Genomic DNA, 24,626 nt, shown 5'->3' with positions numbered 1-24,626 from the left:
TATTCAGAGCCTACTAAATTATGCTTCAACTTGTTTTTTCTAACTAGTCCTGACAAATTCAAGGATCTTGTTGTAACTAATAATCCTACATGATCTTGTTGATATGCATATGATGATGACAAAAAATTATGAAATCCTGAAAAAGGTTTTTTTGGGCATATATACACTTGAAAAATTTCTTTTTCTGTATATTTACCTCAAAAAATTGATATTTATAACTATTGTTATGTAATTTATACTTCATCATTTATACTTATTGTATATTTTTGTGATATGCTTTGTATGTCATATTTTTTGGGCAAAACTATGTGTATTATAGCATATATAACATAATAAGATATTATAATGTTTAGAATATTGCAATCTAGGCCAATGCAAGTTCCACAATTAGAACGTTATAACATAATATATGATAATAAATATTTTATTTACTATAATAGCATTTTATGATCATAAATTAATATAATTATCAATTTTATCTCAATATAATAATATTAAAAACTATATTCTGTATATGAGATAATATGTAATATAAAATTATAATATATCATACCATTGAATTATTTGACTTATAAAAGACTGTAATTACATTTGTTGAGAACTGATTGTGTATAGATCAGATATCCCCATCTCTTTTGTTTGGATATGAATATGGAGATTTATCGGATGCTAATACAAATCAGATCTTGATAGTACAGATACAAATACAGATATCAATTGGACAATTAAACTTCATTTTTATGCTGTCACTTGTTTCCTTTAAAGTTCATCAGTGCTGTATTTGACCAAATAAAATTGTAAAAAGAACTAGATATTGGGATATGGATCAGGCAGTTGGCTTTCCATATTCATATCTACTTTTCTTTGATGGATATGAATGCGGATATGGATATTAGTTGGATGTTGAAAATTGTATGCACATTCGGACAGATTGGGGTATGAAAATGGACCTAGATAGATATTATCTGATCCATTTTCGCCTTTATTTTAAAGCCATCTGATTTTTGGGGAAGTCTGGAGGGATATTTTAGCAAAACAAATCTAATCTCTCCACAGTTTTGTCTATCCATATCGGAAATCTTGGAGGATTATTATTATGAAAGGGTATTCAAGTCATTTTACAAGATAAATGGCTAGTTTTTGATGTGGTTGAGTTAAACTTTAATTGCATGGATATATATTTGAACATTATCAAATGGTACAGATATTTATGCAAATATTATATATTAAGGTTAAATACATAATAAAGAGAATTATATAGTGGTGTATATGTGCAAAAAAAGCCCGAAAAAACATTTGAAGTCACTCAATCATGTTTTTTTTTTTGTTCATGCCCAAACTTGAAATTAGCTTTATTCACCTGGATTTCTTTTCATCTTGGAACTGGGTTTTCATTACTAGAACGGAATCAAATGTCTGAGTTGAGGCTAGTTCAGAGACTCATGTTTTCCTGGGTTTTCAGCCATTCACATGAGCCAGTCCACTCACTTATGCAATTGAGAAAGCTTAAGTAGATTCAGGCTAGAACATGCATATATGGGATGTATGCTGGAGAAAAAGCCATCAGATCTATGCATACACGAACAGAAACATAACATCATATGATTTATGCTGCTGCTAAATATGTTTGCTTTGTGCCTTTTGTGGACTGATTCTACACAGAGGAATACCATTCAAGGCCCTTTGTCACCGTTCCATTCTATCTTTACTTTCAACTGGAACCAAAGATGACTCTCCTTTTTTCTCTTCCATTAGAACTAAAAGGGAATGGTGCATTTGGTAACAAAATTACTCATTGGAAAAGTAAGAATTCTGTATTGTAGCTGGCATTTGTCAGTCCAATGTTCATGGGTTGGGACGACCTGCCCATCTTGGTCAAAAATCGGTCGGGATAGGCCAGTATGAGGGCTGGCTCGATCAATACCAGGTGCAACTCAATCAAGTTGCTTGTTTTTTGAATAAAAAAAGATAGAGCTGGGGGCACAATCTCTTTTATGTGGGTTCAGTTGTAGGAGGTGTGCTGGAAGAAACAAAGAAGAGAGAGAGGGAAAGAGAGGAAGGGAGAGGAGAAATAAGGGTAAATCCGGCTTGCCTTCAATGCAATTCGGCCCCCTTGATATTGGAAACCTTGCGCCTCCGATAAGGCTTCTTTTTTTGCGGTGACTATTTTGGTCAAAATTAAGAAAAATAAGGGAAATCATGTTAAAATTTTCTATTTGGTATTGAATTCAAATATATTGTAGGGTGGACATCACCCAACAACACACTATTTTTTTTCAATTTATATTTTGTTTTTTTATAAAATTGTATTATTTCAGATTAAAATAATTATTAAAAATAATAAAAAAAATTCCGGGAGGAAAAATTTGCAGCATATTTTGAACTACTAATGTTCACATGTTACTGAATTGTTGCATGATTTGGATAAATTTTAGGCATGTTTTGAAGCACCTGAAGCTATGTTTGAAATTGGTACTATACATTGATTTAAAATGATCCTAATGAAAAGGCTTTTGTTTAGGTTGGGAGAAATATATGCGGCAACTATGGGGTTGTCTTTGTTATACAGAATATGATGGATAAATGACGTGACAGTTTTATTTGTCAATATTTTTTTCTTTCTTTCTTTTTTTTTAGAGCACAGGTGTCCATAGCATTACCAGCACCATATACCCTATTGACTCAAAAAACATGTTTAGGATATTAAAATATATGAGTGTTTATGAAAATTTTATGTAAGAGGAAAAATTTAAAAACAAAAATAAAGTGTCCTGGTATGGTAGTAAGATGCTTAATTGTCCCAAGAGTGGGGATGGTAGCATCCTGATGCCTCACCACTTCAGGACAAAAGTAGTATGGGGTTGGTAGTAGTATTTCAAATTTGCAACCTTTGGATAATGCACTTACTGCTTATCCATCTATGTTCTGTAATAATTTGTATTTTCCACCTCTCTCTAGAAGAGATCTCCATGATTTACTTTGCTATTAATGTTTATTCTGGCTGTTCATGAATGCAGATTACGGGAATTAAAGATGGAAATCATATTTCTCAGGATATTTTATCAGTTATTGATTCCTCTAAGAAACAACTTGTTGTTGATCGTTACATATATATTAAGGTAAACCAAGTGAACGTGCTATCCCTTTTGTTTATTACCAATGTTGAAGTATTATTATAGCTTTATGTTCTTTTATTTAAGTTGGTGATTTGAGCTTAAAAGCTTATTGCAGCATTGCTCCTTTTATATTTTCTTTCTTTCTTTCTTTGTTTTTTTTTCAGAAAATAATGGAAGAGAACAAACAGAAACTCAGTAGCATCACACAACATCTTTATAATTTGTCAAAATTCAGGAGAGATACGACAATCAGCAACACTGACACAGATGTAAATTTGTTAACAAGAAGGCAAGATGATGCACTTTGTACTCTAAATAGCGTCGAACTCTCTGGAGGGGAAAAAGATGGCAGTAGTTGTCAAGAAGAAAGTTCATATGCCTCATCAACTGTAATTCTAGGGAGCAACTTTGGAGGAAAGAATGCAGTTCGACCAATCAAACTGCCAGAAGTGCCAAAACTACCTCCATATACTACATGGATTTTCTTGGACAGGTGGTACATCTGGAACTTCAATAAATTGGATATGTACCCCATAAACAGATTCATGGCTTATTTGCATCTATGCACGACCATATACTTAGATGTGAGTAACTAGATTTGCACATTGATTGAGAGACATACAAGTACATTTACTTGCTTCCACCATGCTGGATGTTTTTATGCATATCTGTACATTTATCTTGATGAATGGACTCTTACGTGTGCAATGTTGTATGCTAAATGCAACTGTCTGTAATGATTCTACAACATATGCTCGTATTCGCTTTGTTTTGATTCACATATTTACTAAGATTATTTATTTATTGGCATGGGATATTTGTTCTAAGGCTTCACGAGTGCAAGGCAGTTAATGACAATGCTTCTTCCTATTTCTGTTAACTTCAAAGATCTTGTTGATGTGGATGAGGTAGTGATCCAAGATGAAATTTGCAATCTCAAAGAAGATTGGGGTGACAAAAGAAACATTGTGGAAGATACAACTTACTTGTCTGCCTCTTTTGCCCTTTGCTAAGCAACTAGCAAGTCTTTCCAGTGTACAACTTACTTGTCTGCCTCTTTTGCCTTTTGCTAAGCAACTAGCAAGTCTTTCCAGTTTTCCCTTAACATGACTCATACTTGAAGAGACTAAACCATTTGAAATGATGCCTCTGGAGGTCGAGACATCCTTTTATAAATAAAATAGTGTTTCTTTTTTGAAAGTTTTATTCTTGACAAGAATTATAAGGCACATGTATATGTATATTAAAAAAAAAATAGATATCCCTTTGGGATTAAATTAAAAAATAAAGAAAGAAACTCTGGAAACCAAATAATTGTGACTAATTTTGAGCATATTGAAGCTTTCAATCTTGGATCGAATAGCGTAAAATAATTGGATGGTTGTACTACACACAAACAAATTAACTTCGTACTAGTATTATGTATTTCCTACATCCTGATCTCCCTAAATATACCATGCCATGATCACTTTCAAATTTGATCCTTCAATGCATCATATATTGCTTGCAATTGAGAAACATTTATTTTTAGGAGTTATAGCTATTGATTAGCAATAGCCCAACCTGAAAATCATTTTGCAAACTTGATGCACACAATAATTTTCATCTGTTGCACAAGAGGGAAGCTGCTAGGGTTATCCTTGGAGGTATGCTCCTATTCTACCTCCAGGATAGAAAGGGGTGTATGGTGGAAAATATGGTGAAGAATCCATGTGCATGCATCCTTGAAAGGAAATAGTTTAGGGTTGGTGTCATTTCCATAAGATGTTTTACTTGCATACACTCCTATTGTTCTCATTAGTCAAACGGCAAGTTTTTTTCCCTCTCTTTCATTTCATTTCTATAACCTTGCTGGATTCTCATCACATGGGCTTGTGCTGACACAATTAATATCTGGTAAATTACCGGATATCCTTGTCCCTTCAAGTGTGAAGGAGTATGGTTGTTGTTTGTAAAGCTTTTCGATCAGCTCCTCTTGTATTGTAATCTTGTTGTGTCCATACATATTTATGTTTAGCTTGGAATCTCCCACAATGTCCGAAGCAGCAATCTTTTCATGGATGTAAAATTGATGACAGGAGGATTGACATTGTTGATCACAGTATTCAATATCTAATATAATTAGAGTGCAAAATCATATATTTTGGAGGTTGCTTTCCTATCCATTAGAAAGCCATAAAGTGGATGATTTGAATAGAGAGTGACCTTGGACCTCATCTAGGTAGAAGGTTATTGATTGGGGTCCTTGGCCATGCTTAGTACCCAAGACCTCCCAACGCATCCAATGTTGGACCAAACACATGCTTGGACAGGTCCTCTCACACTTCTATTTATGCCTGGTATCATTATCAGACTTGTTCATGGGCTAGGCAGTCCAATCAGCCCGCAATGGGCTTGGACCAAGGTTTTGGGCTTGGCAGACCAAGCTGTGGTTGGAAAATAGGCCCTTTTAATAAATGTTGGGCTTGGCCTTGGGGAAGCTCACTCCGAACCTGACCTAACCCGAATTTTTTTTTTTAAAATTTTCTTGTACTATTTATTTATGTTGATGTATTTGTAGATTTTTAATTGATAATTATTGTTGATATATGAACTTAATGTGATAATAGACATGTTTTAGGTTTCTGGCAATATTTCATTATTCATATTTATCATTGTAAAAGAATTTTATGCATTGTGTAGGACATTTAAAAAAAAAAATGGTCAGGAAGCCCGAGGTCTAGCCCAAGTTTGTTCTATGAACAAGCCTAGTCATCACTAGGGAAGGCTGATTGCAAACACCATGACTAGCTTGTTGTCACTACTAAAAGGGCTTATTCCACAGTCCCTTAACCACGTGCTGTGGTTTGGGTTTGATTTTATACCATTTATAATGATTGAGGATCTCATTTGAGCAGGCTTGCCATAGAGTTATTAATTAAGGTCCTTGGTTCCGCTTAAGTACCCAAGACCTCCCCAATGCCCACTTGATGTGGGACTAAACATGTGCTCACAAGGGTCCTCACTTGATATGATTTGCAACGACCAAGGACCTGACCCAAAGAGGCAGCCACGAAGTTATCGGTTAGGGTCCTTGGCATTGCTTAAGTACCTAAGACATTTTTAATACACACTTAGTGTGTAACTAACCCCACTGACAGTCCTACACACTCCCTTGATTAAGCCTTGGTATTCTCTCCAAAGGAAGGGTCCAATACTAAATACTGTTAATGGCTCATGGCCAGCCCTACAAGGGCCTGTGCTGTAGTTTTTTTTAGCCACATGGGCTGTGGGCTTGATTAGCCCTAATACCATTTATAACAGCCTGGGACCTCACCCAAAGAGGCTAGCCACAAAGTTATTAGCTAAGGTCCTTGGCCCTACTTAAGTCACAAAATGGGGACTAAACACGTCCATAAGTATTATCACATGCTTAAATATTTTGTGGGCCATAATTTCTACCAAATTACCAATAGCCTTCATCGAGACATCTAAAGACATGCAAACCAAAATTCAGTGGTTTTAGATGTTTCTAAACCATATATCAAGCCAAAACATTGTTTTTTGTCAAAATTGTCTAATTGGAACACTTGACAAGGAGATCCATAAAGCTTTTGATATTTAGTTTCAGGACATTTGGAAGTGTAGTAAATTATGTTTAAAACATCTGCATTGATTGGATTGAGGCTTTGATCCTGATTGAAAGATACTAGCTCAACTCTCTCTCTCTCTCTCTCTCTCTCTCTTCTCTCTATCTATCTATCTATCTATATTATATATGTATGTGTGTTTGTGTAACTTATATATCTGCCTATCAATGAAGATTTTAAATATGGTAGAACAAACAATATTTTAAAGATTGGAGTATGCTTACATCTGATTTCTTAATGTTTTATCATGTAGCATAACTGTTTTATGTTATCATAAGTGCTGCTTGACTTGGGCATTCTAATAATGCAATACTGAACCATCTTATCATGATTCATGAATATATGAACTAGATTGTATCCCAGACATTCTAATTTGTTGTTCATTTTTTTTGTGTTTTTGGATATTAAATATCTTTCTCTGGTTAATTATTATTTAACTAAGTTCCCAATTCTATTTTCCAAATCTCTTTTGAACTACTAACTCATTAATATATATTTGTATAATCATGAAACTCAGAACTTTGTATAAGTGAATTAATATATTATATTGAGAATTTGATGATTTAATCTTTTCTGTTTTTGTTTGACATATTCCTAGATTTACTGCCTGTTACAATACTTGCGCAGAAACCAAAGAATGACAGAGGACCAGTCTGTTGTTGGTCGTAGGAGAATTTATTATGATCGAGGTTGTGGTGAAGCTTTAATTTGCAGTGATAGTGAGGACGATGTAGTTGAAGATGAAGATGAGAAGAAACAGTTTGGAAGTACTGAAGATTATATTATTCGGTTGGTTCAACCTTAAAATTTGTTTTTGTTATGGGTCCAAGATTTTCTATTTGATCTATTTACTTTCATAAGATGGTGCCCTTTGCCTAGTTCGCTATTAGCACTGCAATTGTATTGTTATTGTTGTTCCTCCATTCACTCTTTAATTTCTTGTCTCATATATAATTGAGCTATCTTCTTCGTTTGCCTTTTGTGTTTGAAGTTGTTATGTGCTGGTTGGTGTTCATATATATATTTTAGGAGACCTAGTTTCAAGATTTTCCGAGTCTTTTGTACTTGGACCTATGGATACACTTTAGCCATTCAAAATAAAAAAAGGATGTGCTCAATACAAAACTGTTCATTTCAAAAATCATGTGCATCCAACTCCACTTAAATATTCGGATGAAGTACATAGCTAGGACTACAACTCCAGTAGGTTGGGTTGGGCTATCTCTAACCTAAAACCTTTATATCTCCCAACCATAACCCTGCACAACCTGAACTCTGATTGGGGATTTCTCTGATCCAGCCCAACCAAACCCAATTCCATCTTAAGTAGTTAATCAAGTTAGGTTTTATAGGTAATTTAAGAGTGGTAGAAGCTTATTTTTGTTAGGTAAGTGTTTGTTTGCTAGGGATCTTATTTGGGTGCAGTTTTGCAATTCAATAGCTCATTGGGGCTAAGTATATATTTAAATTAAACATGCAAGTATTTAATCTGAAAGTATAAATTGATTTTTGGGTTGGGCTCAGGTTGGTTTAAGTTTGCACTAATGCAACCTAACTTAGGGTTCTGCTGGGATTTTTCAGTCCAAAACCAAAACCTCAAAGCAACCCGACCAATTTGATGTCTGATTGGGTTGGATGAGCCCAACCCAAGTTGCAACTTTAGTAACAATTAAAACCAAGGGCATAGCATCTTGAAATTTAAAAATTTTCCATCCTCGCAAAATGATAAATGTAGTCTGGTTATGCGCAAAGAAAAATAAAGTGGCCCTTTTTGCAAAATTCCCGTACCTTTTTCTCAAAGATAACAGATACAACTAAAATGCATATGTTGCATGCTGAACAAGTAACAGGAGCTAATCACTGCCTATGGTAATTATTAATTGAGTAGTTATTGGCATGCAAGGTCTTATATAACATATGATATAAAAAACAAGATAACACTGTTTCACTAAACGATCAGAGGAGGGCTGAATGATTTGTTCAACTTGTTGCCGATGTTTCAAAAGACCATAGGTGGCAGATAGGTAGCTATGGGGCCAACTAGCATCTAGGTGCTAGATGCATGCCTAGAGTTCATGACAGCTCAAAATAGTATATTTAAAAAACTAACAAATATAAAAAGAAATGTGAAATTGATTATAGTTCAAAAAATGAAACATAACATATCAAATAAAATTTAGCAAGTCAATGAGAAGCACCGACTTGGCAATATCCACTGCTAATTCATAAATTAATCTCATCCTCCGTACCCATACCTGGGAAAGGCAGGAGCCTAGATGATCAAGGCAGCAGTTTTCCCAAAAAACTACTAGCTGTTACCATGTAATGAAGTTGAGAATGATCCATTACCTGGGAGATGTCAAATGTTGTTATTATTATTATAATTATTATCTGGTAGAAGATGTCAAACATTATTTGAGTATTAAAGGCATTATGAGGAAGATGATGCATTAACTACCTAGTCATGATTGTGAAATAAAAAGCTGGGAAAATGAAAGAGGCATCAAATAATCCAATACTGAGATACAGGTGCAGGAAACTGCTTCACAAAACGCACACTAACTCTACACTGGTTGCAATCCTTTGGTAGGCAGCAGTATGTAAATGTTTCCTAAACATGAGTTGATGAGAAAATCACTGAGATCTACTAAGTTTTTGTAACTAGGCCTCTAACAATGTTGGACTCATCTATCATGTTATGACCTTGAATAACTGGATGTGTGCTTTTTCTCCATCTATCAGTGACCCATCTATCGTGTAACTAGGCCTCTAAGAATGTTGGACCCATCTATCATGTGATGACCTTGAATAACTGGATGTGTGGTTTCTCTCCGTCATTCATTATATTCAGGTTATTGATTTGTTTTGTTTACTACTGCATTCCAGGATGGCAATCCAAAAAGTTGGTTTATCCGATGCTGTGCTGGATTTGTTGGCTCAGTGCCTTGGAAGGAATACAGATGAAATCAGGGTATGTTTATTGTGTCGGTGATCATTATCTCCATCTACTCAGACTTTCTCAGTTTTGAACATTATTGCATGGCTGTATTAGATCTCTGGCCCAGTTTACTTTCTCTTCCTTAAGTGTGACGAGAATCAGTTTTGTGTAAACTTGGGTTTAGCTGTTTCCTATTCATTTCCTGCTGGCATCTACAGAGGTATGAAACAACATCAAACATCTTATACAGGCAAGATATGAGAGCATTATAAAGATAGAGAAAACTGAGGAATGTGTTAAAAAGGGAGAAGATGGAGTTGATATTAAAACGGAAGATGCATTATCAGAAAAAGATCTGGATGCAGCATCGGATTCTTTTGATAACCTTTTTTGTAGGCGATGTCTGGTAAGCACCATTGCAAATGCCTTACCAATTAGTATTCTAGGTCTAACTATGTGCATGCTACTTTATTCTGATAATGACACTGTTGGCTTCCTGGTTAATATATGCAGGTTTTTGATTGTAGACTACATGGATGTTCTCAAGATTTAGTATTTCCTGTAAGTTGGTGAACTGCATACTTGATTGCCCAACCTCGTGTCTGCTTGGTAGTTACATAATTTTTCTTTTGCATCAGTCAGAAAAACAACTTCCCTGGAGCAACTCAGATGATGACACACCTTGTGGCATGCACTGCCACAGAGCCGTATGTACTTAACACAGTCACAATTTGACTTTGATGTTTCATGCTCAGCCATCCTTTTTTTTTTGAATTATTAAATTTTATCTGATACACTATGTTGCATAATCATATGCTGTAAATTATTGCTTTATTAGGTCTCCAAATCAGAGGGTATTGCTGCAATGAATTCACAGATGCCGCATGATTCTGAATTGCAAACACAGTCATCTGGTAGTGCTCGAGCATCACTGTATACAAAAAAGAAAAGTCATTGTTCTTCTGTAGGAAGGAGAGCAAAGTATCATCAAGGTGAAAGCACTTCTTCTAATGCAAGAGTTGTTTCAGAGAGTAGTGAGTCTGAAGTACACCCACGACAGGATATCATGTCTGTTAAAGTCTTTTCGTCCTCGAAAATTAAACAGGATGGGAAATATGGTATTAGGAAGAAAGACAACAAAAGAATTGCTGAGCAGGTTCTTCTATGCATGCGGAAAAGGCAGAAGAAAATGGTATCCTCAGACTCTGATAGCATTGTTAGTGGACACCTCTGGCCACATGATATGAAGCTTAGATCAAATACACGTAATGCTAATAGGGATTCTAATTCATCCTCACAGAACAAAATTGTGAAATCTCCAATTATCAGAAATTCCAGAAAAAAGGGACTATCACAGCAGGACACTATCAATTTAGCTTATGTTGAAGCTCAAAATGATTCTACAGGTGAGATAGTGAAGGAGTCATTGGCTGCAGGTTGTGATGAAAGCTCAAGAAAAGAGGAGTTTGTTGATGAGAGCACCTGCAAATATGAAAATACTCGTGGTAAATCATGGAAGGTGATTGAGCAAAGCCTTTTTGTTAAGGGTCTGGAAATTTTTGGAAGGAACAGGTCAGTCTATATCCTTTTAGAGTATCTGGATTCTGTAAACCCCCAGCTTTTCAAATCTTTTATCATATCATGTTCTCACATGAACAAAGACCTTTTCTGATGGAAATTTGCAGACACCTTTCAACTAATAATTTTTCTTTGCATATGATATCCCTTCTGATCTTTTCTGCCATATAGAATTTGTTACTTTTCTTGAAATTAATACTTCAAAATTACTTTAATCAACTATTCTTATCTTAAATGTGCTTTTTAACACACACACACACACATAGAGAGAGAGAGAGAGAGAGAGAGAGAGAGAGAGAGAGAGAGAGAGAGAGAGAGAGCATAATAAATGAAGACAACTGGAGAAAAATCATCATCTTTACCTAGGTCAGTATGTTCTGCACAAATAGTTTGTTAAAAGAAACATGCATAAGATAATCATTTGATGTATTTATTCAAGTAATGCTTAGTGTGAGGTCTCACATCTGCACTTCGGCGGTGGTGAACCCAATCTCAAACTCTTGTATCCAGTTCACGTTAGGTCTTTTGTGTGAAACAGTTGATGACTTGATGTTCTTTGGTATACAAGACTTTTTGATATCGCTCCCTTGCTTTGAGATGTGCATGGCTTGATAAAATGAAAGAGTGTGTCTCTGTTAATTCTGTTTGTGCTACTCAAGTTCCAAACTTGGTCCATTTCCGTACTTCATCCTTACCCCCAAATCCATCTTTTGATCACTTATTCTCCTCTCACTCCCAGCAACCATGGTGACCAATCCCTTCTCCCCATTTTAAACCCTTTCTCTCCCTCTTCGCCACCACCACCACCTCGAAACCCTACCTCCATGCCTTCTCTTCTCCCTTTGAGCCCACATGCCCTCTCCTCTTCCCACTCCATCCTCTTTTCCAATACCCTCCTCTGCCACAAACACTAGGCCCCTTCCCTGCTATGGATGTTGGATTCCTACCATCACCGACTTTGGCCTCTAGTGGAACCACAAACCACAACTCTCTAGTGAAACCCCTTGCATGGTGGTGGTCACCTATGGCAACGATCGTGTCTGCGAGACCACCTTCACTGCCAATATTGAACATCTCCCTTGTCTGCTTTGTCTTCTCTATCATCCCTATCGATGCTGATGCTAGCTTCCACAACCTCAACCTCCTTGCTGGGCTCAAGAATCACATCAACTACACCATGGAGGTCCTTAACAGTGATTGCTGCCTAGACCATGCCCTCATTGCTGTCCCTACCTTGAGCTCCTCTACATCTCTAAGCCTCATTTTTCATATTTTTATTAGACAAGTTCAAATCAGGTCCAAACTAACGAAGAGATGCACAAGCCCATTGTTTCACCTATCTGTGTGCATCTCAAGGTAGGGGTGGAGCGAGATCAAATAGTCTTGTTTGTGAAAGAACATTTGTTCTTTTGCATGAAAGACCTAATTCAAATCCCCACACTAGATGCCTGCGTTAAGACTCCTGAGGTCTCTTGATCACCCATAGCTAACAAGACCAGGAAGAGGAGAGAGTAGTGTGCTCTTGGGCCCAGTAGGGCTTATGTTTTTTTCTTGGTTTATTGGCTTAGTAATGTCGATCAATTGCTATGTATGCTCCAAGAGGTTAACATAGCGGGCTTGGACCCCCTAATAATAAAATTAGCAAGATTCAAGGGTTCTAGAATAAGCTGAAACAACCTATAGCTTAGGGGATTGCATGAGTAGGCCAAGATTGGGGTTTTAATCCAAAGGCCGTGCAATATGAATTGTGATCATTGCATCTAAGTTTCAAGAAATATAGCAAAATCATATCAGAATGAATTTCCTAGAAATTTGGATACTTTGTGATAATATGGCTGTACTCATTTAAATCACTCCACTATAAAGTAACACATTTCAGTTGTAATTGTAACCAATATTTGCTGTATCCATTAGGTTCTATGTTTGATTAGATAATAGAGAGAATTTTTGAAGAGTGTTGTAGGGTTTGATTAGACAATAGGAGAGTTACTTTTCCAAGAAAATGCTTTCAAAAATAGAGTTTTTTTTTTAAAATTAAAAGTAATTCATTAAATCTCTTGACAAATTGAATGCCGGTGCTATTAATTATCTAATTAGTTTTTTTTTTGGGTGCAATCGAGCAAAGTTGAGTCGAGTAGCTAGAGGCTCGAGCTTGACTCAATTCAAAATATCCAAGTTGAGTTGAGGTCGATCGAGTCTTAATACCCAAGTTTGAGCTTGACTTGATAAAAAGAAAAGTAATATTGGAGATCAACTTGAATACAACTAAATTGTATTCGAGCTTGAGTTTGAGCCTTGGTCATCATTAAAAAAATACGGTTAAAACAAAATATAACATAATAGCATACTTTAAATATTAAATTTATAATATATTATAAATAAAATACAACGTTATTAACAATGTATATTTGATTGGGCCTGCGAACTTTCGGGCTAAGTATTTTGCTATTCGAACTCGACTTGAGCTTGGTAACAGTTGAATCGAGTTGAGCTTGGGCCCAAGTTGAGCTCGAGTAGCTTGCAGGATGCTCAGCTCATTTGCACCCTTAGTCCTATTAACCTTCTTTAGTTATCATCTTCTATCAATTAGTGAATTCTTTGTTGAGCATCCTGCATCTCTCCAATATATGGGCTTCTATAAGTCATCATATTCATAATTTCTAGAACAACTTTAATGTATGAATTAAGATGGAGAGTCAAAAGCAATGCAAGATCTTGGTAAATGTGAGTTGAATGAACTAGGTAGACTATCATATCATAAAGCAATAAAACATGAGGTTATAAATTAGTAGGTTTGAGAAAAATCTGAAAGTAAGACAAAAGGAATGAATTAAGAGATATTTTTTGAGTGTACGAACATGTCATGTGCATAAAGTATGATCTATAGAGAGGTGTTGGATTTGCTGTGAGAAGATGTAATTTAGTTATGGTGACCAAAACTAAACATGGTTAGAGATATTGGGAAGTGTCATGTAGACATTAAAAGCTCTTGACATTTGATTGGAAGAAATGTAGAGGGACTAACATGGTTGACTTAAAGGTTGGCTAGCATTCATTATCTATGTTATCCTACCTCCAATTACAGTGATCCTCATGGCTCATTGGTCGAAAAAAATTACTTGAATTATGGATCATGTAAGAAATTTATCGAACCTGCAAATATTCAACCTATAGTTTCCTATTTAGATCCACTGGTACCAAGTTCAGTCTTGTTCAAATTTAGCCTTTATTTTTGTTGGTGTATAGACACAAAGATATACATATACCATACACATACATGCACATACTAATACACATAATATATGCATATACACGTACACATATACACATGTAGATGTAGATGTACATATGCATATACATTAGATGTATGATATGCTTATGCACATATATACATATATATTATATTGCACAGAAACATTTTTTTCTTTGTTGGGTTTTTTGGAAGTTTGATGTTGGACAATTTTAGACACCTTTACACTTGAAAATCCATTTGTGGTACATATATGGTATGTTTGTAGTGAGCCATATTACTAATTTTCATATCTGTCATCCATCGGAATAACTTGCCGACAAGGACTTTATACTTGTGCAATTCATGATTTTCATACAGCATTATAAATTGCATGCTTTCTTTGTCTACACAGTTGTCTCATTGCTAGAAATCTTTTATGTGGAATGAAAACATGCATGGAGGTTTTTCAATACATGAATTATGTGGAAGATAAAAAAACATATGGAGCTGCTGATGGTGCAAATTCTCTGGTTGAAGGCTATGCCAAGGTTGACTACAACGAATCTATGGTTTTTCATTTTCCTGTATAAGTATAATTAGACAAGAACTTAATTCCATGTCTGTGTGGTGTTTAATATAATGATGTTGATTATTGTTCTGCTAATGACTATTAGGGTAATGAATTGCAGACAAGATCAAGATTCTTGAGAAGACGAGGTAGAGTTCGTCGCTTGAAATACACCTGGAAATCCGCTGGTTACCATTCCATAAGAAAAAGAATTACAGAGAAAAAGGATCAGCCCTGTCGGCAGTATAATCCTTGTGGCTGCCAATCTGCTTGTGGAAAGCAATGCCCTTGCCTCGTAAATGGAACATGCTGTGAAAAATACTGCGGGTGAGTTGTTTTCTTCGTAACTTAGTATAAAACTTGTTGAAAGAATATATGCGGTTTGCTTCTACCTTTTACCTGATTAATTTCTTGTAAGTGTTGAAAGAGCGTCTAATAGTTTGAAATTTAGATTTTGTATATTTTAGTTTGTTTCATTTTTTTAATTATTTTTAATCTGAGGCATCTATTATGTTAGATTAATTGACATGGTATACAGGTACATGGAACTCTTTTGAAGTGTGTATAATTCTCCATCTCTAGTAAAATTTACAGGGAAGATTAGAGTTGTTTGATCAAATCTGATGGCTAGTAATAGGAGCGGCAATATGCCAGGCCAGGTTTAGTTTGGGCTAAGTTAATGCCCTATAACATGTCTACAGGAGTCCTCCTAAAGCCAACTCTACTTGTCAGCTGGTTGCTGATGCTTGAGCCGAACCTGACCTGGGTCAACCTGGGTTACCAATAGCCAAACTGCTAACCCATTTAAGGCCTTGGCACATTTAATTTTCGGCTTTTTAACTATATAGGCAACACCAGTGCGCAAGTTTGGGCAGTTCATTTTGGGCTTATGTTGGCTGTCTTGGACTGCACTTTGCACTTTTATTGTGAACTGCTTATTTCCCCTGAAAGGAAAAACAACCTAATTACACTGCCTATTTTACATGCAATCACAAGCTAATAACAATGCCTAGTTCCCATGGTCCAGTGGCTCAATGACCATATATGTTTATGCATTTTGTTTTGCTCAGCTGTTCTATTCTGAAGGTTTAAGAGCCTTTGACCTGAACCCACAAATCATACTACCAGATTGGGGATGCCTGTCCTGTAATTGACCTACAAAACTGATGGTTAGGTTAGATGAACTGGATCCAGGGTCGGGTTGGGTCAGGGAACTGGTCTAGGCCTCCTTAATACCAAGTACATTTATGCTTTTATAGGTTGTATTTATTTGCGCACATGTGTGCATTCATGCATTTGTACATGTGTGTATTCATGCATTTGTACATGTGTGTATTTGTCAGTATGCGTACTTGTATAACATAGTTGTCAGAATATTATTGTATTTATGGCATTAGATGTATTTATGGCAGTAGCATATTAGGCTTATTTTATTTTTTACTTTCATGTCTTATTTGTATATGTTTATTTATGCTAAGTCATCTGTATATATCTCTATAAATATTAATATAATCCTAGAGAGGGGTGTGCTGCTTTTACCCATATTTTTCATGGCATCAGAGCCAAAACCCTGACCCTAGGGTAAGCCGTCGTCATAGGTGATCATCTCCGGTGGATCCTCTACCACTGATTACTTTTTTTGTTCTTTTCTTTTTTTCACATACCCATACCTAAGGCTTTAAATCCCGTGGGACAAAGGGTTCTTGTTTTCTCCATGGAATAGAATGCCGCACTATCCTATTCCATCTCGATAGTAGTCCTGGACATGCATCCTAGTGGATATCCTCCATGTTTTTCCCTTCTTCTTTCCTTTCTTTCTTTTCTTTTTCTTTTTTTTTCTTTTTTTCCTTTCTTCCTTCTTTTCTTTCTTTTTCTCTACTCTCCTTTTCTTTTTCTTTCTTTTTCTCCTCCCTTCCTTTTTTTTAAATTTTTCTTCTTCTTTCCTTTCATGTTTCCTTTTTCTTCATGTTTCCTTTATTTCCTTCTTTTTTCTTTCTTCTTCTCTCGCTGCAAAGATGGGTTTCGGTGTCTTGAGCCTGCCTTGATTCTGGTTTCTTAAAGGAACGGGATGAGATGGCCGGGATACCCTCCATCCCATCAGGACGTAAAACCTTGCCCATACCCATCTCTGGTGGATCTACTTACTCATCATCAAATCTTCTTTTTTCTTTCACATTATTTTTTCTTGTTTTTATTGTTTGCTATAGTAATGCTATAGTACCGTCGCAACAGTAATGCTATAGTAAATCCTATTATAGTACCAGCCATCAATTCCTTGGTGCGATTTTTATTCTATCATGTTATAATAAATTTATAGCTGCTAATGTGTCTTTACTACTTTCCGTCATCAATATCAAAGCCTTGGTCCCAGTTGAACTCACCAACACCACCTATCTTATTTGGAAACAAGTGTTTCTAAACGTGCTTGAAAGTTTTGGAGTCTTCTAACATGTAGATGGCATGACAATCGTCTCTTCTCAAACAATTGAGAGAATTGACAACAATGTTTTGACCAATCCGGCCTACTCTATCTGGAAGAAAGAAGATACAACTATTCTATCATGGATTAAGGCAATGCTGTCTTTGAGCATTTTACAGATGGTGATATCTACTTCACCAAAGATAGTGTGCGAGGTTTGGACGGTGATTGAGGTATATTTTTTAAATAAAATTGCATCCATCACATTCTCTTTCAAGTCGGAACCTCGAAACATAAAGAAGAAAACAATGAGCATGATCGAGTATATGTAGAAGGTCAAGACTATCAGAGATGCCCTAGATGCAATTGGAGAAGGCGAGTCAGATCACAACCTTGTGATGACTGTTTTTTTGGGGCTTCTCGAAGAATATCGAGGATTTGTGAGTACATCGAACACAGCAAACTAAACCTACCTTTGATCAACTTCATCCTCTCCTCATACAAGAGGAGACCGAAGTATAAAGAAGTCGTCGTCCAGCAAATTCATCACAGGATGTCAGTTCCCTTTATGCCAATCGAGGCCAAGAAATCAAGGTGGTGTCCCTTTACCTCGAAACAATCTCACAATTTGATTTTCTTCCTAACAACAATTCTGCTTTGAATTCTTCTTGGTACTCTACTCCTAATGTTTCATCAGATTCTTCACGTTTGGAAGGATTGCCTACCAATGAGATCTCTGCCTCCTCTCCACCAAAGATTGAGACATATGCCTTCTCTGACATTCCGAAACAACTTCGTATCTATACTAGAAGACCTCGTCCTTCCAAATCTAAAATCGAACCCTTAGTCACAGTTGAAACCACATCCGAGCTTGCACTCCCTAATTGGATTGGTCCATAATAAGGGATTGATCCCTCACTCGAATTGACTTAGACTGATCCAATTATTGAGATCGGTTCCTCTGATGCGATCGAGCCGCCACCCTCATCTATACCCTCCATCGCTCTTGCGTTGTCTCTTATTCGCACCCACCCTCTGCTTACGAGATCACTTGCTCGAAAGTGAGATATGTCCTCTTTTCTCCTGACTTCCATATCTTCTACTTTACCTACTGAATCTAATTCTTTGTTTGAACTCTTTTAGCATGCAGGTTGGCAATAGGCAATGTTGGATGAATATCAAGCCTTATTCTCCATGCTACCTAGGATCTTGTGCCTTCGCTGCCCTTCATTAATCTTGTCGGCTACAAGTGGGTCTTCAAAGTGAAACAGAAGGCGGATGGCTCTTTGGAGCGCCCCAAGTCTCGGTTGGTTGCTTGAGGCCATAAACAATAATTGAGGATGGACTTCGATGAGACATTCTTCCCCGTAGTTAAGCCTACTACTATTCACACTGTCTTGTCTATTGCTATTTCTTCTAAGGGTCTTTTCGACAGTTAGATGTTAAAAACACTGTCTTTCATGGGGTGTTGTCTGAGGAGGTCTACATAAAGTAGCCATTTGGTTTTGTACATCCATCCTATCCCTATCATGTTTGTCGTTAGCGAAAGGCTATTTATAGACTCAAACAGACACCCCATGTCTGGTTTCAATAGTTTACCTTTTTTCTTTCTGAGTTGGGATTTTAGGAGAGTACAGCCGATTCTTCCTTGTTTGTATTCCGTTCTGCATGAGGGATCATTATCCTTTTATTTTATGTCGATGATCTTATCATTATGGTAGCTTCTCTTTATTGGCTTTCTTAATTTCTACCTTGTAGCTGAGTTTGCCATAAAAGATTTAGACCCTTTTCATTATTTTCTGGAAGTGGAAGTATCTAATTCGACTAGTGGTGTATTCTTTACTCAACAAAAATATGCTCATAATCTCTTGTAGCAGTATTGTTTCTCCTCTAGCAAGCCGGTCTCTACTCTTCTGCTTAATGCCAATTTGTTCGCTCATGAAGGTCATCTGTTTGAGGACTCTTGCACTTATTGTCAGATCGTGGTGGTCCTTGTGCACCCTATCTCTATTTACTATGACAATCTCAGCACTATTTATATTGTTGCCAATCCGGTTCTTCATACGCACACTGAGCACATTGAGCTTGATCATCATTTCCTATGAGAGAAAGTTCAAAAGGATGATTTGTCTATTCTTCACATTTCTTCTGACAAGCAACTTGCTGATATCTTCATGAAGTCATTATCTACTTTTCGATGTACTCTACTTCGATCCAATCTTCACATTCGACTGTGGGATGTTCAGATTGCTGGAGGATATTTGGGTATTATTGTATTTATGGCATAAGATGTGTTGTGACAGTAGCATATTAGGCTTATTTTATTTTTTACTTTTATGTTTTATTTGTACATATCCATTTATGCTAAGTCATCTGTACATACCTCTATAAATATTAATACAACCCTAGAGAGGGGTGTGTTGCTTTTATCTATATTTCTGAATAATAAATAGATGCAACATGATTCTCGTGGGAAAACTTGGGATTTATATAGCTGACTCCAACTAGTTTTCCCTCTCTTTTCTGATTCAAGATTTTTGTTCATAGAACAAAATTAGGCGGACAGAAGAAATCAGGATACATGGCTTTAAAGTGTTTGAATCGATTCTATCACTAGCATGTTAGATGAATATGAAACATCTCCATAGTTATGTTTCTTTTTAGTAAATACCATGAATTTTTTTTGGTGATCATAGCAAAATCTATGGCACTTCATGTGCCAGACGTCTTATATCTGTTATTTATCTACTTTACTTGCCTTGTTTGCATTTAGGTGTCCGAAAATTTGTAAGAATCGATTTCGAGGTTGTCATTGTGCCAAGAGCCAGTGCCGAAGCCGTCAATGCCCATGCTTTGCTGCTGATAGGGAATGTGACCCTGATGTTTGCAGAAATTGCTGGATTGGGTATGTTTTCGGAGCTTAAGTGCCTCTTTTGATCCCAAATCTATTTTTAGCTCTCTCTTTTTCAGCACTAACCTTGGTAGCATTTTTTTTTAAAGTTTTTTTTTGCTTCTTTTCTTTTTCTTTTTTCTTTTTTAAATAAAAACTTTAATTTATTAGTTGATCCAATTGAACATATTCATTTTGTTTCTTTCATCTTTATCTTCCTTTATTTTGCAATTCTTTTGCATTCAGGTGTGGTGATGGTACTTTAGGAGGCCCAAATCAAGGAGGAGATAATTATGAATGCCGGAATATGAAGCTTCTCCTCAAACAGCAACAAAGGGTAAAATTAATCATTTCCTATTTTTTTCAATTTGATCGTTCTTGTGCTTGCAAATGTTAATGGATTGAGATTATGCACTGTTTGGGGAAAATAAAACTGTCTTTGTTTTGCCTTACTAGTTTAGATTATTGATAACCATTTAGAGAGGTTAAGTTGTTGTGTCTACCATTTCAATTACCCTCTACTAACTGTTTTTTAGTGTATGCTTAAGCTGACAGGATCTTGATAACTGCATACGTTCAAAGGCTGCCCTAGCTTGTGCATGGTAGTAAACTGTGTTGGTAAAGTAGAACAGTTAAGATCTTCAGAGAAAAAACTTTAGGTCTCAATTAATTCAATCTGCAGGGAATTTTTAAAAGTGAGAGACATGAGTAATTTATCATCCAAGGGGTGACATGGATTTGTTTTTTCTAGAATATAACTGGATCATGTGATAGGGAGGGATGTGGAGGGGGACATATGATCAGGATGGTAATAAAGGACAGAGGCATGATGTGGATTTGTAAAGAGGACCGAATTTGTCCTTTTTGTCTTTTCCTATTCGAGAAGAAGGGAAGAGATTCTCTCTTCACGTTTCTCTCAACTCTCCACTTGTTATCTGGATTGGATAGGTTAGCACTTGACAAGAAAAGACAATTTTTTAATCATATCAAACGTGTACCTTAGCAAATACTGTTTTTGATATTCTTTTACTACAAAATAAGAATGAACATAACATACTTTGAAGTATTTACTTCTCTGTATCCCTATATCTCATTTTTCTTGATTGAAGACTCAAGCAGTCAGATGCTTGTGCAAATATGATCTTTGTGTCCATATTTATACTATGGGAATTCGACATGGTGCTTCATAGTGATCTTTTGAGAAACATGATAATTGAGCCAAGTTGGTCTTAGAACTATTGCATGCCAACCTAATATATCTGTTTGCCTCATTAGGACAACTGAGGTGAGTCAATCATTTAGGATTAGGGTTGCAAACAAGCTGGCTGAAAGGCATAGTTGGGCCTAACGTTTAGGTCAGGTTGTCTAGCCAGCCTTATTGAAGTTTTTGTATGATCAACATTGACCTGGCCCATTTGCATGCCTGTTCTGGATGGATAGCTTGCTAGATAGAGGAGTTATGATGATGCTTTGAAGTTCATGAGGAATTATAGCATGAACTAGGCAATAGAATGGTCAAAGCATTAGAGATGTAGGGAGTCATTGGACTATCACAGATATGGATTATCATGGTCCATCTACATATATTTTGAGATTGTCCTTATCATGGATTCAAATTCTGGTGGGATACCCCACAAAACAATAGGATGGGGTACCATCCCACATGTCACAATGGGACCCTCCGGCTGTTATCCCAGGATCTCGATGTGCGCATCCTAGAACGTATCCTATTGTAAGTGTCAGGATGGGGCAGGATGCTAGCATGGCCTATTCCATGGAAAAACTAAAATGAACCAGCTCCATGGGATTTAAAACCTTAGTCTTTATGATCACTATCATGAATGTTGATGTTGATAGTATTGATCCTCTATATTCTTTTGGTGATAGCTACCATGGATTGTGTTAAAGGCAACTCATATAGGCACTGTTACCATCACTGAGCGTCGGGTTGAAAGGTAACGATTCCTTGGACTATCATAGATATGGATTATCATGGTCATCCAGACAGAAAGTTTTCAGATGGTGCTAATGACTCCTACCATGTATGTTGATGTTGGGAGCATTTATCCTGCAGATTGCTTTAGTTTTGGTCATATAAAGTAGCCTTAAAGAAAAACAAGTGTCTTTTGCTTATTATTACGTGATGAATTGGATATAAATAGAGAAGATTGTTCATGAGAGCAGAGGGTTTCTTTTCTAAAATCTGGCTGAATGCTTTCAATAGTCTATCCTGCTCAATCAAGAACCTTTGGAGGCTTCTCCATGTGGTCCAGCTATCTCCATGTTCTCCATACATATAAAGAAAACCTCTATCTGAGACACAATTGAGTAATGTTGTCACAATCTTTGGATGGAGGGAGGTTCCTAAGTAGTGATCTACTGATCTCATGAATCAAAAGACTACAAGATCCCCCCTGATGCATGCCAGATTTTGAGGGACTTGTTCAAAATGCCGCAGGCCTGATCTGATGTGCTTGACTCTTATGAATATAAGCTGATTGGCTCTCCAAAGAGTGCCTCAGATTCCTGGGTTACCATACATTTTTCCAATGGGCGTAGCAGAGATAATTTTTCCTGATTCAATGATGTTATTTTTGATTGGAATGTGATTATGTAGGCCATGGTCTTCTAAAAGGGGAAAAAGGGGAAGAGAAAAAGGAAATAACAGTTGCAACAACAACAATAACAACCATTTTTTCTATGATAGAATAGGTTCATCTCTGGAGCATAAGACAAGAGTGCGCTTTTATAGTATTGCACACATTTCTAATATCAATTCTTCCTGAAGTTATGTGAAATTTCCTTGTGCCAGCAAGGTGTTGGATAGGTTGGAGTTATAGAGCATAGGGAGTGGCTGCACCATATTTCTAATTGGATGGAATTGAAACTTAATCAGGCAAATGTTGTTTCACCTTTCTCTTTGATACCTGCCATTGTTTGGGATATAAATATGAATACTTTAATTTTTATTTTTTCATTCTTATGCTAAATTTTATTGTATATTATAATATCTAAGCCATTGATCATCTATTCGATTTGCATTCCACTATGAAAAAAGCTTTTAGTATTTTATGAATTAATTTTATTGTTTCCACTGTGACAATTCAAGTTATGGAGCTGAAGGGTTTATTTATCTAAAATGCTTGCAGGTCTTACTTGGAAGATCTGATGTTTCTGGCTGGGGAGCTTTCCTTAAGGTAAATTTGCTGCTTGTGCTTTTCCCTTTTGCCCATTTTACCAAATCGTCTATGTTGTTGTTCAGAATGGTGTTGGTAAACATGAATACCTCGGGGAATATACTGGAGAACTGATCTCTCATCGAGAAGCAGATAAGCGAGGAAAGATTTATGACCGTGAAAATTCATCATTTCTTTTCAACCTCAATGATCAGGCATGTAACTTAATTGCAAACGGGTGTTTTTAGTATGAATCTACATATCATAATTTGGTCACCCACATCCTTGCAGTTTGTTCTTGATGCGTATCGGAAGGGAGATAAGTTGAAGTTTGCTAACCATTCCCCTAATCCAAATTGCTATGCGAAGGTCATCATGGTAGCAGGTGATCATAGGGTAGGTATATTTGCCAAAGAACGGATAAATGCAGGAGAGGAACTCTTTTATGACTATCGTTACGAGCCAGACCGTGCACCTGCTTGGGCTCGTAAACCTGAAGCCTCAGGCTCGAGGAAGGGTGAAACACAGCCTTCTAGCGGTCGAGCCAAAAAGCTTGCATAATTTGAAGGCCTGTTTGTTCTTTTAGTTGCCTTGAACCTCTAACATTTTTTTTTTTTATGAAGTCCATTCTTACAGCAAAATCATTAAATCAAGGTAGAAATCATCACATTCTCTTCTGATTTTAGGATTTCACATTATTTTTTCTGCGATTCTAGCACTTATTAATTAAGCATCTTGGTTATCGAAAAGGTTTGCTTTGCACCGTTAATTATATTCCTCTCTCTCTCTCTCTCTCTCTCTCCCCCCCCCCCCCCCCCCTTCCGTCCCTGCGTCAGTCTGTCTCTCGGTGGTTAGCGTTGAGTAATTTTGTGGGGATATTCAAATGGGGCTGATACCTCTCTAAAACGCCGTGATGTGGTTCTTTATGTGCTTTTTATTTGCGGGGTTCCTGGACAACCACCCGCCTGCTTTGTTTGGTACGTAGGGAGATGGAACCCTGAGGTTTTGGGGGTTTCGTGTACTCCCTGGGGGCATGCTGATTTCATTCTAATTTTCAGTGACGTGATGAAAATCGAAGCC

At 36.5% G+C, this 24,626-nt stretch overlaps 1 protein-coding gene across 3 annotated transcripts in view; it reads left to right on the top strand.

The window, feature by feature from the left end:
• The window catches only part of LOC105049476 (histone-lysine N-methyltransferase CLF), a 35,522-nt gene extending 11,249 nt beyond the window's left edge, over positions 1 to 24,273 (top strand). The window contains exons 2-17 of one of the 3 annotated variants that reach the window (XM_073242710.1): positions 3,018 to 3,119; positions 3,281 to 3,609; positions 7,373 to 7,534; positions 9,632 to 9,716; positions 9,934 to 10,089; positions 10,197 to 10,244; positions 10,322 to 10,390; positions 10,522 to 10,875; positions 10,984 to 11,255; positions 14,906 to 15,041; positions 15,168 to 15,388; positions 20,254 to 20,385; positions 20,617 to 20,707; positions 23,520 to 23,567; positions 23,633 to 23,761; positions 23,838 to 24,273. In XM_073242710.1, coding sequence (XP_073098811.1) covers positions 3,018 to 3,119; positions 3,281 to 3,609; positions 7,373 to 7,534; positions 9,632 to 9,716; positions 9,934 to 10,089; positions 10,197 to 10,244; positions 10,322 to 10,390; positions 10,522 to 10,875; positions 10,984 to 11,255; positions 14,906 to 15,041; positions 15,168 to 15,388; positions 20,254 to 20,385; positions 20,617 to 20,707; positions 23,520 to 23,567; positions 23,633 to 23,761; positions 23,838 to 24,107 — 2,604 coding nt within the window. In that variant the 3' untranslated portion in view covers positions 24,108 to 24,273. Of the gene's footprint in view, positions 1 to 3,017; positions 3,120 to 3,280; positions 3,610 to 7,372; positions 7,535 to 9,631; positions 9,717 to 9,933; positions 10,090 to 10,196; positions 10,245 to 10,321; positions 10,391 to 10,521; positions 11,256 to 14,905; positions 15,042 to 15,167; positions 15,389 to 20,253; positions 20,386 to 20,616; positions 20,708 to 23,519; positions 23,568 to 23,632; positions 23,762 to 23,837 lie in introns of all 3 variants that reach the window. The other 2 variants (XM_073242709.1, XM_073242708.1) reach the window with 2 other exon arrangements.
• Positions 24,274 to 24,626: the final 353 nt, after the last annotated feature.

Source organism: Elaeis guineensis, chromosome 8 (genome assembly GCF_000442705.2).
Source record: "Elaeis guineensis isolate ETL-2024a chromosome 8, EG11, whole genome shotgun sequence".
Taxonomy (NCBI): domain Eukaryota; kingdom Viridiplantae; phylum Streptophyta; class Magnoliopsida; order Arecales; family Arecaceae; genus Elaeis; species Elaeis guineensis.
This window is presented reverse-complemented; position numbering and strand designations above follow the sequence as displayed.